The 17,879-nt window shown below is 42.5% G+C and overlaps 1 protein-coding gene across 2 annotated transcripts in view; it reads right to left on the bottom strand.

Annotated features, from left to right (window-relative positions):
- CDK14 (cyclin dependent kinase 14) overlaps positions 1 to 15,847 on the bottom strand; it is a 387,005-nt gene extending 371,158 nt beyond the window's left edge. For both annotated transcript variants that reach the window (XM_018554836.1, XM_018554835.1), the window contains exon 1: positions 15,309 to 15,847. In XM_018554836.1, the coding sequence (XP_018410338.1) occupies positions 15,309 to 15,399 (91 nt within the window). In that variant the 5' untranslated portion in view covers positions 15,400 to 15,847. The remainder of the gene's footprint in view (positions 1 to 15,308) is intronic.
- Positions 15,848 to 17,879: the final 2,032 nt, after the last annotated feature.

Here is a 17,879-nt window from a genome sequence, read left to right as displayed (position 1 = left end):
CCGTACAAGCCACCCGGCACCTGTGTAGACGCCGGATCACTTGTATTTAAACAGCTATCGCCGGCTGTTTAAAAGGCACGGCAGCAGCAGCTGTGTTTTTGGTATAACCACTTCTAGCGGAGGACGTACATTTACGTGAACCTGCGGGAAGAAGTTGAAGCATATATTTTTACTGAAAATTTGGGTTAGAGAAACCATTGCTCATAATATCATGTGATGTAAAACAAACTGCAAGTGGCACCATTTTATTCTACAGGGTCTCTGCTTTCAGAAAATATACAGAGGGGAATATATTAAAGCTGCAGCAGTAGTCAAAATCTGGGGCAGTTGCCCATGACAACCAATCAGCTTCTATCTTTCATTTTCAAAGCTTGACTGAACAAACTTAAGAAAGAAACTGATTGGTTGTCATGGGCAACTGCTCCAGATTCTGTCTGCTCCTGTTTAGTAAATTCTCCCATTTTGGGGGTTTAAATTAATCTTCAGGCCAAAAACGTGCATTTTAACATTTGAGTAAAAAATTAAAGTGTCAAACCCTTTTTTTTCAAAAGGAATAAAAAAATCCTGTGGCTAAACCTGCTCATGAAATGTTAGCTGGAGTTTGATTTTAATTTGTTTGTTGCCTACTTAAAATCTATCTAAACCTGTATGTCCCCTTAAGACAGGGGTAGCCAAACTCAGACCCTCCAGCTGTGGTGGAACTACAAATCCCATGAGGCATTGCATGGTTCTCACAGCCACAGACATGACTCCCAGAGAGACCTGCATCATGAGATAGTATCAGGAGTAGTTTCACCACAGCTGAAGGGTCGGAGTTTGGCTACCCCTGCTCTAAGACTACCCAGTCCTCAGGGTGACAAGACTGCTACGCCATTGCGCCATCACTGCAGAATGAACACCGTTGTCACCCTGTTAAAGGAAGTGGAAAAATAACAGACCTGTCAGAATCATCAGATAATAAAACTATGTTACTGGCTGGGGGGATTCAGAAAAATGAAACCTGCTTTGTGAATGCTGGAGACTGTCTGCGTTGTATATATGACATTGTTTATTTTGCCCATCGTTCTACTGTAAAATCCCCCATCAGACTAACAGCTGACATCTTGCTGAGAAGACCCGGCATTAAAGGGTTAACAGCAGCCATATCTTGTTGCAAGCGAAAGCTCTGGCCTGCATGCCACACCAGCTGGCGTTTAATGCCCCTTTTTATACGGGAATCGATCCTTCGCTGTGCATTTGTACGGATAACCGCAGCGCCGCGCTCCATTAAAAATATATATTTATTTTAATGACGGCAGATTAGGAATAAGTGTGAGGAATTTCGTCTTCGTCGGCCGTGACAGGGCCCTTTAAATCAAGCCTGGCCCTAAACATTTTTATCCGGGGCGGCTGAAATATGAGAAAGTCGCTCCTGCGAACACAATTGTGCAGCTAATGTGTTCTAATGAAAGCACTTAGGCAGAAGTATTTTTATGTCCGATCCAAGCTCGGCATCTGTATCCGCCGGGAGGAGCAGGCCTGTGAAATGATGAGTCTGCACCTTTGTCCGGCCTGCTAACGTGTTCTGGCACAAGCTGCGGACGGGACAGTCGCTGTCTGCTATCGGCTGACAATCAACACTGTGCTCGCTAAATGATCACTACAGAAGACTTAAAGGATTAGTCCACCTTTATCCAAAAAAAAAGAAAAAAAAAAAAAAAGTACATCTCAGGGCCCCCCCCCCCCCCTTCCCAAATCACTGCATCATGAGGGGGTGCAACGCTCAGGCTCCTTCAATGTCCTCCGGCGACCTCAGGTCCATACTGAGGTACAGGCCTGCTGTTATGGGGCTATAGGAAGTGCGTGTGGACTAGACATGTGCAATTCGTTTAGTTCCAAAACAAAATTCGGATGAATTTTCCGAAATTCAGACATTCGAGCACACACGAATTTCTGAATCCCAATGCATCCGAATGTGTCAGAATCCGAATTTCCGTTTCCGAATTTCGTATCCCGTCCGAATTTCGTTCCAAAACTAAGCTGAATCTGACATGTGACTTGTCTGGCCAATCAGATGTGTTTTTCGGTTTAATGCATCCAAATGGGTCTAAACACAAATTTTCGTTACGGCAACATGGGAGCCATATACAGTATATACATAGAATACTAAAGATCTGTTCACACGACATCCGTTTTCTGTGCTGACCTGATCCGTGCGCTCCTGCACTAAAAATGCATCCCAATGTATCCCTATGTGTTTTATGGGCTACAGTTCTCACGTGCGCAGTCCGTTCAGGTAACGGTGGAAAAATACTGCATGTCACATTTTGTACGGTCAGGAAACGGTCCGGAAACGCAAAACGCGTCAAAAACGCATCAAAAACGCACTGCACTGCAGCTAACATACTGACAGCCCCACTCCAGCAAAAACGCATCAAAAATGGTTTTCTGTGGTATTCGCAACGAATATGCGTAAACTCATCCAAAACTAAAAACATTTGGATTTCATATGGAATCTGAAACCCAAACCGAATTGAATTTCGCATCCGAATCTCGAATTCCGAATAGCGATACCGTTTTTTCTGTATTGAGTACGAGTACCAATATTTATATTTCGGTACTCTCTGATACCGAGCACCGATACTGCTATTTCCGCTAGCATGGAGCCGGCTTCCCGAGCAATCAGTCATTACCTGCCGCCAGGCTTCATGTTTTGCCGGGAAGCCAGCTCCATGCTGTTTGACCAGCTCCTTCCTGATTGGCAGGGAGCGGGCTTCCCAGCCAATCAGCATGGAGCCGGCTTCCTGGCCAATCAGGAATCCAGGAGGCAGGTCATTACCCACCGTCCAGCTTCCTTATTGGCCAGGAAGCCGGCTCCATGTTCCCTCGCGGGCTTCCCTGCCAATCAGCATTTGAGCCAGCTTTCCGGCCAATCAGGAAGCCTGGGGGCACGTCATTACCTGCCGCCCACCTTCCTGATTGGCCAGGAAGCCGGCTCCATATTCCCTCGCGGGCTTCCCTGCCAATCAGCATTTGAGCCAGCTTTCCGGCCAATCAGGAAGCCTGGGGGCACGTCATTACCTGCCGCCCACCTTCCTGATTGGCCAGGAAGCCGGCTCATGTTCCCTCGCAGCACTGCCTGCCATCTCCCTCTGACCAGAAGTTCGAGTATCGGGGAAGGTATTGGAGCATTTGGGCAAGTACAAGTACTCACTCAAATACTCTGTATCAGCACCAATACTAGTAGCGGTATCGGTGCATCCCTACTTTCTATCACTTCCTGTTGTGTCTCCAGGACAGAAAGTGATAGGAAATCTCCTTGGTGGGTCAGAGCCAACAAAAAATAAACAGTCAGAGGTTTCCAACAAGTTTTGGTTATATATACGATTTAAGACAACATGCAAAAAACAGAACATTGTATTATTAAACAGTACGGGAATATTCTTTAACAGAGAGCGCTCCCTACACACATTCATTGGGATCAGACGTTCTTTCTGTGGCGTACACGCTTGTATGATTGTGCAGTCTCCTCACAAGGTAATGCAGCGAAGCAATTTCTGTCAGCTTGCTTGAGTGAGCAGGTTTGTCCGGGGAAAGTCACGGGGGAGGACGGTGAGCAGCCCGTTTCCTGAACGGGGGATCTGCCGGAAACCCCTGGGAATGACATATGCAGGGCATATTAGGGGATACTGAGAGGGAATGATGTGTGATGCAAATCTTTATCTCCATTTATCTCTGTTCAAATCCATCTATCTAGGAATGTATTCCATGGGTACATGCAGGGATCTACATAGGGGAACAGTCAATGGATCCATGGGGGGGGGGGGGGGGAACGGTGAGGAGCAGAGGTAGAGGAGGGACAGGGAAGGGGGATGTGTATGGATGGATAGTGCACACACTCAAATAAGGGTCTGGTATGAATTTTGAGGAGGACCTCACACTTTGTTTTGGTTTGTCACTTTTACTATGAGATGTACTATAGCTAAAGGGACATTGTAGAAAGGAATAAATACCATCTGCTGCATGACATTTCACTGCTGGCTTCATTTTATTGTCAAACAACAGCATGGGGCTCCTTCCAAAATCAATACCAAACCATTTTCTGAGCATCAATATCAATAACATTTTCTGAGCATGCAGCCTGGCAGGTCAGAAAAAAGAGGGACAGCGAGCATGCAACCCTCCTCTTCCCCCTTAAACCATACCAGGCCACATTACCTCAAGATGAGGAGGGTGCATTGCCTTGGTGATCTTCTCTGGCAAAGCACCTTGTCCCCATGTTGATGAGAGCAATGGCCTCTTCCCCACATCTGATCCCTAGGAGGACCTGCAGGTCTGCAGGAAAGGTGAGGTTTAGGAATCTTTAAAGGAGAACTATGGGGTTGTGGCTTTTCCCCATAGTTCTCCTTAGGGTAACGGGAGGACACCAATAGCGTCCTCCTGTCACCCTAAGCTCAGTATACAGCGAGCTACAGCTTGCTGTATACTGAGACGCCGCAGCTAAAGTTGATCACGACAATTATGTCTGGATCCGCCCAGCTGCGTGAGTGACAGCTGGCTCTGCCTATCTAGAGGCAGAGCCATCGGTACCTGCCCCCTCCCCCGTCCGTTCCACCAGTCAGTGCTGGAGGATCGGAGCAGGGAGGGGGGAATGCAGCCCCTCCCCTGTCACGGCAGAGAGCCGTGACAGGATAGAGAAGTGAGCGAACGCCGGTATGTGTTCGCTCACTTCCCGATCTACTGAGCTGACCTGTGACAGTCTCATTGTCACAGGTCGGCTAGAACTATGAGGTGAGTGAAAAGCACTCACCTCATACTTCTCCTTTAAGATTAGGGGGCTCCCAGATATTAGGCTCCCCCCATGCGAATGAGTAAGGGGTGTAAACAGTGGTACCAATGCGTACTCATTCACAAACAAAAAGGCAAACTATAAATAAACAGAGAAAGAAAGAAAGAAAGAAAGAAAGAAAGAAAGAAAGAAAGAAAGAAAGAAAGAAAGAAAGAAAGAAAGAAAGAAAAAAAGAAAGAAAAAAAGAAAGAAAGAAAGGAAGGAAGGACCTGCAATGTCAATATCCCACAATGATCTTCTTCCACCACTACACTCCCCAGGACAATATTGACCACATTTGATATCACCCTGGATGCCCACCGGCTTGTTTGCAATTTGAAACAAGCCAGCAAGGAGCAGGATAGCGGTTGCTAGGGCGCTGGTGGCCACTGGCGTCCTAACCAATGACATTCTGATGCTGCTTAGTCCTAGTAACCAAGGATGCTTGCAGGCTGCAGCCCACACAGCAAGGAGTAATACCACCCTTAATGAATGACTTCCTGCTGCAGTAACAGCCAGAGGTTCTCATGGGTGAACAGGCTAATTTGTGCGCCGTTACGGAGAATAGTGAATGTGGAGAATTCAGTGGGAGGCAGTTGTCACACTTGAACAAGGACCTTAACGGCAGGACCACCAGGTCTGATTTTAATTAAAGCTACAGATTCTAAGAGTTTGAAAATATTTGAAAAAAAAGTTTTCTATAAGATTTTACCGATTCTCGCTGAATTAAATACTTTGCAGACTTCTGGTTCTGATAATGAAGGTCTCGCTAGACCAGCCTTTCTCAACCACAGTGCCACGGCACCCTGGGGGTGCCTTCAAGCATTTTTATGGGTGTCTTCAATTTTTCACACAGTGCCAGCATTTTCATGGTGTAAGCAAGCCAGTCACCTGCATGACAACAGCTACATTGTGGTGATGATTATAAAGTAGAAATCTCGTGTGAAGGGGGACTCTGATTGAAGGGGACTCTATTGAGAAAGGGGGCTCTGATGAAAGGGGACTCAGATGTGATGGTGGTAAAAGGGACTCTGTTGAGAAAGGCTGAGGCTCTCAAGAGACAGGAGAGACTCTGATGACACAGGGGGGACTCTGATGTGAAGGGGGGACTCTCATGTCAAAGGGAGGCTGATGTTAAAGGGGGACTCTGATGAGAAAGTAGGGGCTTCTGATTTAAAAGGGGGGACATTGATGTGAAAGGGGGGATTCTGATGTCAAGGGGGGCATTGTTTAACTTTGTTTTGTGGGGTCCCCCCTTAAAACTCATACCAGGCCCGTATCTAGTGTTTTTTTTTGTGGGGGGAGAGGAACCACATGTAAATTTTTTTACATTTCTACATTCTTAGACAGAGGAACCTCAAGATTTTTCAAAGAAATGTTGGGAAACGCTACTCTAAGCAATCTGTAACCTTAAAACGGTTGCAACCCTCGACTCTGAGCCTCCTGAGAAACACTCGCTGTCCCATCCAACTACAATATAAAAAAATGAGTCACTGTGGAAATCTCCCCAATGCCAGATGGATGAATTTAATGATTTAAAGGGACACTCCATCTTTTTGACAAGTTTGCTTTGTTAACAGCCTTTTTTTATTCTTCTTGTTCCGGATTGTTTGAACAGCTTTTAGTGCATTGTGCCTAACAAGAAGTGTTTACATTTGGCTTCTGGCCGTGTGGGGTGTTAGACACACAAAATTCAGAGTGAGCGTGCAAACGGTTCATTCTCAGTCATAGATAACCGTAGATCCGTCCTCACTGCAAGCACTGATGCAACATTAGGAACAATAAAGCAGTCAAAAATCAGGGAAAATATTGGAAAGAATATTACTTTACTACTGATGTAGTTACGGCTACTCAGAAAATGGTCAGTTTCCTGGTCTTAGAGTATCTAATGCTGTGACCAAGGCAGGATACCCTGTCACTAATTAAAGCAGCTAAAAATAAAAAGATAAAAATTTATAGCCCAATAAAAGATGAAATAACACAAACAGACTATGCATGTGTATTTGTCCTGGAATCTTGGTGAGCTTTGTGTATTTCTTCCAGATCTGTGCAGTAATCCAGTGAGAGACTTGGAGCTTCCTGCAATAAAGACCAGTCACTGCTGCTCTCTCTCCTTGTGCAGGGTGACTGGTCTTGTCTCCACCCCTCCTGTTGTTTTCTGCAGGCAGCCTGTAGTGGGTGGGGTCTGCTGGGCCCCTCCCACAGCTCTGCTCTCTGCACAGGCTATGTGCAGCACAGTGATGATGTCACAGCTAATTTTATATAGTAATATCTGGGTGTGTAAAGGCATTTGGTGCACAAAAAGCAGGTTTACATCCTTTAACGGTATTGAGGAATATATTAAAAGTGGGTTTGTGTGCCCAGAGTTCAGCTTTAACCACTTCAGGATGAAAATAAATGGCACAATTCTGAAGTGGTTAAACCAAGATGATAGCTGCTGCGGCAGCCGTGATCTTGGTGCCGATCTCTTCAGCCGCCACCTGACTGTCAAATACAAGCGATCGGGGGGCTCGATCACATGTATGCAGCTGAAGAGAACGTACCCCCCTCTGCTGCCAGCTATCCCGGGCTCCTGGGACTTAGGCTGTTTTCTAGGCAAAAAACTCTGATTTCAATATAACACCTGATCCTCGGTCCTGCAGTGGTGGCTCCTCACCTCTCTCTCTTTGCCCCGGCTTTGGAATTTCCTTTGGCGTCCTCATATCCAATGCATGTCTAAAGACTTGTATCAAACGTGATGACGTCAGTGGGGCTTAGACCGCTGGAGCTCAGGGGAGAAGAGGCTGTGGGGACCAGTCAAGCCTCCAGGCAGGACACAGGATCGGGTGAGTATATCTGCTTTATTATCGACTGAGCCGAAGTGACAGCTGAAGCGTGGAGAAGTGTCGGCTGAAGCCGACCAATCTCCACGGAAATGACAGCTGGGCCGAGCCAGCCGTTATCTCTCAGCTCGCTCCTCCCAGTTGTAATGTCAGATCAGGGTCCCCAAATGACCTGGGGATGCTGATCTGTCATTAAACAATAACAACAGGGTGGAACCGCCCAGTTGTTATTCACTGGCTAGTACCTGATCGAAGACTCTGGCAGGTGCCGGCCAATAGGAAACATTTGGGCGGAGCTAGCTGTCACCGCTAGCTCTGCCCAATTGTTTTTTTTTTTTCATTAAAATATTTGAATATTTTTTTAATTTTCCTATTTGTTTACATTTTTGAATTAATTTTTTTACTCTTTTTTTCCTTTTTTTCTTTCACTTCTTTTCTATTCTGCTCGGTACCTCAGAGAATAGGGGTGCACATCAGCGAGTGAGCTGCCAGAGCTTCGGCTCAGCCGATCCAGATGTTAGAGTCCCTCTGAACATGCAGAGCATGTTCGGCTGACCGAAGGTAGCACATGTACGACTGATTTCAGCCGTACTGAGCCGGAGTGAATAGCCGAACGTCGTTCGGCTCTGTTCAATTCGTCTCGGTTATTCACTCAGCAGCTTTGTGAATTACCCTGTAAGTTAATTTTTAAATAAAGAACCCAATCTGAATTGATCTGAACTGAAAATGAAAACTTCAGATCGATCCAAATTCTGAATAACGAACCAAATCAAATTTCAGATCCAAAATCTAAAACAACAAAATAAAAATTCTAATTGATCCAAAACCAAACAAATGAATTTTTGGAGCCTTCACATGTCTAGGTGCAGCGTTGAGGGTGTGTGTTCCACTTTGCACTCACAGTTAAAGATTTGACTTTATGAGTCAGGTCATCAGATTTTCAGTTTGCCAACAATCAGCTGGAAGGGTTTCGGCACTCAGTGGAATCTGGCCACCGAGCGAGCGGTCTGGGAGAATCTTGTGTGTACCAGTTCTCTGTACAGGAAGCGGTAACGCGAGGAATGTCTTGATAAGTGACCTAATCACAAAGTTATCCCAGCCTGGGGAACATGAACTGACCATGTACACTAAATATAAAATGGGCTGGCAGCTTTTCCTCCAGGACGCAGTATTTCCAGCTGCATATCCCAGTTATCCCAGTTAACAATTGCAGAGGCAGATCCATAGAACTGGGCTAATGGTGCTCCACACGCAGCATTGAGGCAATTAAAACAGCGCACTTTGAAATTTTCCATCAGTGTGCGAGTTTTGTTGTACTTCTAGAACTGAATGGGAGCTTTGCAAGGCTGTGGATATTGCCATAGAAATGGCACAGTATTGCATTGTATATCTTGCCGTTCACACCTAAGAATTGCGTTAAATGCACGATATTGCTCGATTAGTGCACATCATCACACAATGCACCTAGCATGCAGTAGCGTATGGTAGGTATGTTGCATTTCTATTCACTTGAATGGCAACCCAACGCACCTGTAATGTAATGTAATGCAGTTATGTCCAGGTTTATATGTAATAAGGTTCAATTTGATTTTATCTCTCAGCTTTATTGTAAATCTAGTGATAGTTAGTCACATTTTACTGGACTTGGTTAGCAATGTTGAAGATGTTTCACCCTTTATCCAAATAGAAACCTTTATGTGAAACATCTCAAGGCACTATGCGGTCTATATATAAACAATGTGCAGAACTATTCACTCTGTGAATCTGTGAACAATAATGCTAATGCAAATAGATGCAAAAATGTATGTTCTTATCATATTATCTTTTCAGGTTGAATGCATTGTAATGTAATACTGCATTATGGCCACTAGATGGAGCAGGGGAGCATAGGAAATAAATGTGCTCCTCAGCTCCATCTAGTGGCCATAATGGAGTATTGCATTTCATTACATTCGACCTGAAAAGATAATACATTAATAACATACATTTTTGCCTCTATTTGCATCAGAATGACTGTTCTCAGATTCACAGAGTGAATAGTTCTGCAAATCATTTATATATAGACCCCGTAGTGCTTTGAGGTGTTTCACATAAAGGTTCCTACTTGGATAAAAGGCAAAACATCTTCAACATTGCTAATCAAGTCCAGTAAAATGTGACCAACTATCACTAGGTTTACAATAAAGATGAGAGATAATATCAAATGGAACCTTATTAAATATAAACCTGGACATACATGTCCCTTCAATATAGACATTGATGGCCATCTCATAAGGTTATACAGCTTGGCCATACCAAGACTGATTTTCATGTGATCAGCCGTTCTCTCTGGCCGTCTACAATACAACACGAGCTTTAACTTCACCTATATTGATCTGATCAATTTTGATGACAAATGTTTACTGAACAAAGTAATCAAAAGTCAATTGTGATTGTGAAACAATGGATAGATTGCCTTCAGCAAAATCAAGAATCACTGCTGATGCCTAGACTTGAGTGATTTTTTCTTGATCATATTGACTGCTGAATGAAAAAGTTGAAAGGTGATGGGGCTGATTTACTAAAGGAGTAGATCATGTTCTTGGCAAGGTCAATTTTCACTTGGTTTAGTGAATGAGATGAAGCTGAGCTGACTTCATTTCTCCAATCACATGCAAGCAAGCATTCTGTTTTTGCTAGTCTTGCACGCGATTGAATATTCTTTGTAGGGATGTCCAGATACCAGTGCCGATACTTGGCATTTTCATGAGAACTACCAGGGTTGCAGTGGTTGCAGCTGGGACCTGGCTCTGGCACTCCACCACTGTCCTGAAATCATTAGTCTGTATTGTTTTAGAAAAACTGTCACATGACAATAAACAAAAATGTATCAGTACTTGTATCTGTGAGAGTACTTTGGGCAAGTATCGGTACTTGTACTTGAAAAAATGGTATTGGTGCATCACTTTATTTATATTTATTGTAAAAAAACATACATTAAAACAGAGATGTACAAATCCCAGGAGCTCCGTGTGTTCCTTACAAATGACAGCGGCCGCCTAACTTTTGAGTTTTCCCCTAGTCTAGTCTTGGAGCTGGAAAAGTGTCTGTACTTGTACTTGTACCGAGTACGGTACTTGGTATCTGAACATCCCTAATTCTTTGCAAAGCGGATTTTGACTTAGGGTCACCCCATTCACTAAGATACGTGATGAATCTTTTTGTAAAGTGAACTTGCTCTACTTTTTTAGGATCATTCATTGCAATGTGCTTGGCCGGGGAGAATGAGTTGGGATATCGGAAGCCATCAATGATATCCAATAACTGTCTATGTACAAAAAAATGCTAATAGCAAACAAAATGACCAACCGTCTATCTTTGATTTATACGTTTTATCACTCAAAATGGAAAGCCATATCATACATTCACTATAATGGCAGGAGGGTGGAAGAAGGTGTTTTATAACACACAGCTGACTTCCTGTCCAGTATTCCCAGTATAATACAAACAGGGATTCCTTTGGTGCCACCACATGCACATGCAGCTGGTAAATTTCAAAAAGCTGTCAAATGTCTTATTTTCAACATGATGTGGATGGCCCGCTATAGATTTATGATTGCCGATATGCAGCGCTGGGACCTATAAATGTCAAAGAACTCAAGGTTCTAAAGATCTGTAGATGTGGAAGGGTTGAATGTCATCGTCTGCTTTACACTTCCCTCAATGTACACAGTACAGATATCCTCAGCTGAAAGGCGGCGGTCTACTTCCACCTTCTGCGGCAAGGAGGTTGTCAGGAAAATCCTCTCTGATATCTGTCTGTCTATCTATCTATCTATCTATCTATCTATCTATCTATCTATCTATCTATCTATCTATCTAACAATGTCAATCAGTAGACAGCAGGAATATACCAGGAGAAAAACTTCCCCTCTGAAACTCTTTGAATTGGAGAGGGTTGGAGAAAAGCATACATCCATCATCACTATCATCCCAACGTGCTGCTTTTGATTTGTTGATAATAGAGTTCCTTTTTAACATCATCATCAATCATTGGTCATATATACATTGATTGATACATTGGTGATGAGGGATCAGAGTTGGTATCATGGATGAGGTGCTGTCACTTCTTCTACACCCCCCAGTAGTGACCACTCTTTGCCGGATTCATTTACACCTTGTCATGAAAATAAGAAGTGAAGTGCATTGCATCAGTTTGTTTTCCTTAAAGGAGAACTATGGGGTTAAGGCTTTTCCCCATAGTTCTCCTTAGGGTAACGGGAGGACACAAACTAGCTTGACAGGATCGAGAGGTGAGCAAACGCCGATATGTGTTCGCTCACCTCCCGATCTACTGAGCCGACCTGTGACAGTCTCATTGTCACAGGTCGGCTAGAACTATGAGGTGAGTGAAAAGCACTCACCTCATAGTTCTCCTTTAAATCGCTATGGAATTCTATGCCCTCCTAACCCCCCTGTATTGAAATTGTATTGTAACTGTATTGTCTCCCTCCATGTTGTAAAGCGCTATGCAAACTGCTGGCACTATATAAATCCTGAATAATAATAATAATGTGCACTGCAGCATACTGCGATGCATTACAGCTCATCAGAATGCGCTGCACAAAAATGCAACATGTCCTATTTTATTAAACGCACATCAACGCAGCATATCGGTGTGAACTGCAGACAATAAACTTAGGGGAAACTGCCGTGCACTTGCAATGGGACTGTGCTGAGCAACTTTGCTGGTGTGAACAAACCCTTAAAGAGTTGTCACAAGACAAGTGTCCCCATTGCAAGTTCTCTTTTCCTGTTCTGGGTAATACACTGACAGAGGTTCTATCTCTTCTCTATGCTATCCAAAATTTAAAAAAATGGCTTTATTTAGACTTTAGTATTATAGTTTCTCTGTCGTATAACTGACACAATGTAACTATTTTTGTTGCATTTTCCAATTATGAGTATTACTAGTAACTTTAGAGTATAACATTTATAATATAACTTTTATGTTTGAGATATGTCCCTTACGGCGGCTGTAAATATCATTAGTATTTCCATAGTATAGCTGATGTAGTGTAACTAACTTGTATAAGGTATCATTGTTCTGACACATGTTAGAATATTACTATCAACTATACACTGTGACAGATACAATGTAGCTCTTAAAAAATGTTCTTAAAGCAACAACGTAGATGATAAGTAGTTCTGTAGTATACAAATATAATGTAACTTCTCTTTCCCAGGCCAGTTCTGAATATATTACTGCTAGTAGCCCTATAATATATAACAGATGTATTGTAACTACAGTTTTAGGTATTATTCTCAAATAGGTTGTAAATATTACTAGCAACTCCGTAGTACAGTTATATAGTATTTGAGGTTGAATAAAGACACAGGTCCATCAAGTACAACAAATATAATGTAACTTCTTTGTTCTATGTATCATTCCTAGGCTATTTCTAAATATTACTAGTAGCCCTATATAGCTGAACTAGTGGAACTTCTGTTGCAGGTATTATTCCTATACAAGTTGTCAATATTACTAGCAGTTTTATAGTATAACAGATATAATGTAACTTATTGTTTTACGCATCATTCCTTGGACAGTTCTGAATTTTACCATAGTATAACAGATGTATTGTAACTTCTCTTAAAGTAACTGAGATAATGTAACTATAACAGAATGTAATGCAACTGTATAATGTTATGTATATATAATGTAACTTCTTTGGTTTAAGTATCATTCTTGGGCCAGCTCTGAATATTACCAGTGACACTCTATAGCATAACATATACAATGTAACTGTAACTATTACAGATATATTGTAACTCCTTTGCATTAGGTATCACTCCTTGGCCAACTCTGAATATTACCATTACCTCTCTCTAGTATAACAGATATAATGCAACTCCTTTGTTTTATGTCTCATTCCTAGACCAGATCTGAACATTACTAGCAGCCCTCTAGTTTAACAGATGTAGTGTAATGTCGGTTGTAGGCACTATCCCTAGAAAGTTGTAAATCTTACTAGCAACTCTCTAACATAACATATATAATGTCTTTAAGTATCATTCCTTGACCATCTCTGAATATTACTAGTACCTCTGTATAGTATAACAAATATGATGTAACTGTAACGGATATAATGTAAGTATATCAGATATAATGTAACTTCTTCATTTTAAGTATAATTTCTAGGACATTTGTGAATATTAGCAGTACCTGCTCTGTATAACAAAACAGATATAAATGATCCGTTTTGCTTTAGGTATTATACTTGGACAGTTGTAAATATTATCAGCACCTCTCTGTAGCAGTAAAGATATAATGTAACTTCTTTGAATTGGGCATCATTCCTTGGCCAGCTCTCAATATTACCAGTACCTCTCTATAACAGATATGATGTAACTGTAACGGATATAATAATGTAACTATATCAGATATAATGTAACTTCTTTGCTTTAGGTATCATTCTGTGGCCAGCTCTAAATATTACCACTGCCTCTCTATAGTATAACAGATATAATGTAACTTCTTTGTGATATGTTGTGGAAATTGCTAGTAGCTCTATAGTAAAGCAGATAGTCTGTAAATGTAGATTTAGCTTTCCTAGTTCCGTTTTGAATATTACCAGTACCTCTCTATAGCATAAGATATATAGTGTAACTTCTTTGCTTTATGTAGCATTCCTTGGCCAGCTCTGAATATTACAAGTACCTCTCTATAGTATAACAGATATGATGTAACTTCTTTGTTTTAAGTAGCATTCCTTGGCCAGCCCTTAAATATTACCAATACCTCTCTATAGTATAACATATATAATGTAACTTATTTGCTTTAGGTATCATTCCTTGGCCAGCTCTGGATATTACAAGCACCCTCTCTATAGTATAACATGCATAATGTAACTTCTTTGCCTTAGGTATTATTCCTTGACCAGCTTTGGATATTACCAATACCTCTCTATAGTATATACATCATGTAACTTCTTTGCTTTTATTCCTTGACCAGCTCTGCATATTACTAGTACCTCTATATCATAACAGACATAATGTAACTTCCTTGCTTTAGGTATCATTCCTTGACCAGTTCTGCATATTACTGGTACCTCTCTATAGTATAGCATACATAATGTAACTTCTTTGCTTTAGGTATCATTCCTTGGCTAGCTCTGCATATTACCAATACCTCTATATAGTATAACATACATAATGTAACTTCTTTGCTTTAGGTAACAATTCCTTGGCTAGCTCTGCATATTACCAATACCTCTATAGTATAACAGACATAATGTAACTTCTTTGTGATGTGTTCTTACAATTGCTAGTAGCTTTATAGTAAACCAGTATATTATGTAAATTTAGATTTAGATACAATTCCTAGGTCAGCTTTGAATATTACTAGCACCTTTCTATAGTACAAGAGATCTCTTCTCTGATTTAGGTATAGTATTTGCTCTAAGCCAATATGATCATATTTTTTCATTTTCTTTTGGGTTCATTGCCTAGACATGAGATAAGTTGGCCAGTATACCTCCTCCAGAAGTGTACTGTCAGCAGACACAGCCCACACTGTCCATCCAGCAGCAACATCTGTGCAATGCATACCACTAAGACATCCCAAGAAATAAATGGAGTGGAAGTGTGCCAGGACACAGCTGAGAGCTGCCACCCACAGGAACCCAAATATCACTCACCTATCCTGCTGAAGCTCTCTGACAAAGTTCTCCTTAACTTTTTCATCTTGCTCAGCTTCTGAGCCGGCTGCCCAGCGATCATGTCACACATCCAGCCAGCAGAGCTCCAACTTAGAGGGGAAGAAGAGCAAATCCAAAGAAGAATCCCAGGTCTGCCTGGAGCTAGCTCCGATCTTTGCTCCTGCAGCCTTTTAGGTCTTGCATACAGTCTGTGACCAAATATTGTGACTCATTTTCTGCAACTTCTCCAGAATGAAAACTCGGGCAGAAAGCACAATATTAACAAACAGAAGAATGCTTCAAAGGCTTTGTGGATTGCAAAGGTGAAAGTAGTGAAGGGCTTTGCTGATGGCTAGGAGGGAGCAGGATCCAGGATGCAGGGGACCCCTTGTAGACATGCAGAAGGCAGCTTTGGTTGGTCCTGCTGCAGCTTCTCAGGCAGCCCAGTGCTCAGGCTGTGCTGTGATCTGTGCCACCCCCCTCCTCTAACCTCGTCATTGCACAGTGTTTATATTCTTAGATTGAATGATGAAGCAGATCCAGGAGTATACAGGGGATTCGCACTGAGCTCTCTGCTTGCAGGATCAGTACACTGTCGCCTGTCATAGCTCACCTGCGCCATCTAGTGGCCGTTTTGCATAACTGCAGCTCCCTCCTCAACCTTTATTGCTGGAGCTCAGCTGTGCAGACACCTTAAAGTCTATCAGGATTTTGATGAGACCTCATTAGGGTTCTGCATTAAAATGGAGATGTGGTAATTTTACATTTAATTGAGTTACCGCAGGATCAATATGGCACAGGAGGCGTATTGGAGTCGGCGAAAGAGCGTAAATGCTTTTTTTATGCGATTTCTTGGGGCGTAGCTTTAAAACAAATTGGAGCTATGGCCCATCCATGGCTATTAATCTGCCCCAGGGATGTGCAAGGCAAGTCATGTTATGTGGTAAAATAGTTTCTGCATCAATGAAAAATTAAAAAAATATGTGCCCTGTGTCGTATGATGCTGCATTTTAACAAGGTTGGAATTGAGAGGAGAAAAGACATTAGGTTCTGTTGGATGGTAGGGGATGACCTTGCGTACACTGAGCACCGCTAGTGCCTTCAGGGGATGGTCCAATCAGGAGAATTGCAGATTCATCATGTCTTGGTTCTAACGTCTTAGCATTTGCATGTAGATGTGTCTGATCTGCAGGAAACAGCAAAGATTTTTTTGCATTTAAAAGAATTTTAAAGTTCAGAAGAATTCACACCTATTATGTTCCTTATACTGCATGGCGAGGTAATGCAAAGCTCTTAACAGCAGACAACACCCTGCAATTGCAGCACACCATGATGCCATGGGTTGTGGTGGACTGCATTGCAAATATGGTGCAATTTTAATTAAAACTTGCATTGTGTTGCATTGGCAGTCCATTCTATTAACTAAAGCACCCAGTCCAGGAGAGTTGTCTTTCCACAACAAAAAGAGCTCTTTGGTTATAACTATTTTGAGTCCTCAGGTTTCTACTTCAATGCTCCAAGCACTGAGGAAGGGGAAATGTGTTTGCCCCAGAAATGCATTGGCTGTTTTCGTCAAGTTGATCAAATTGTGAACAATAAACCTTTTATGGACTCTGATACTTGTTTGATTGTTTGGAACCCATCTTTGTTGACCCACATGTCATTCAAAATGTCTTATGAAAAACACCACATAATAATGTGTGTGTTTTCACGCACTGCAATGGAGCGGAAAAGCATGAAGGGGCTTTACAGATTTGTCTTAAAATAAGGGGGGAAAAAAATAAAAATATATATATTAATTTGCATAATCTATAAAACAGCGAAGGTGACAGTACCGTATAGCTCTGGGTCCCCGGTTTGGACGGGTGTCACCCGGAGTGGATAACGGGTGACACCCCGCCGTGAAGTCATCGCTCATGGGAATGGCGTTACCACGCTCGTCCACGTGATGTCACCGCGCATTCACGGCTATCTTTGTGATACCTGCCGGCGGCCATCTTGGTGATGAACTCTGGCAGAGAGAGGAGGGGACGTCCACCCGGTCAGATAAGCTATGCCGCCGGGTCCCCTCCTCTCTAATGCAACTGTCGGGCTCTCGGTCCATGACCGAGTGCCCGACTTTTCAGAGGGGGGTGACACCAAAATGACTGTCAGTCATTTTGGTGTCACCCCTCCAATGGTGTCGCTGGGGTGCGGGCCACACCACCCGCACCCCCCCCCCTTGTGACGCCACTGGGTGTATGGCCAGCTTAATAATGTTTTCGGTTCTAAACATTTGCTGCATTGTAAATAGATCCTAAAGCTTTGCAAATGCGATCTCAGTTTCTCCAGAGGTTTAGAAGATCCTTTAGAACACAAGATATTAGAGGTAAAGTAGCGTAGGTGGGAGCAACATTTCCCAGCACACAGCTGACTTCCTGTCCGGTAATCCTATAGAGGAATATTGCCATCTGCTATTGCGTCTACTTTTGCCTCATATGGCAGGTAACACAGAACAGTAGCTGTACAACAAAGCAGAAAAAGGTCAAATATCTCAATTTTGTATAGTGTAGATTTTTTAAGTTGTTATTT

Source organism: Nanorana parkeri, unplaced genomic scaffold, assembly GCF_000935625.1.
Source record: "Nanorana parkeri isolate BGI_ZX_2015 unplaced genomic scaffold, ASM93562v1 scaffold174, whole genome shotgun sequence".
NCBI classification, from domain to species: Eukaryota; Metazoa; Chordata; class Amphibia; order Anura; family Dicroglossidae; genus Nanorana; species Nanorana parkeri.
The sequence above is the reverse complement of the archived record's forward strand: the minus strand, read 5'-3'. Positions and strand labels throughout refer to the sequence as shown.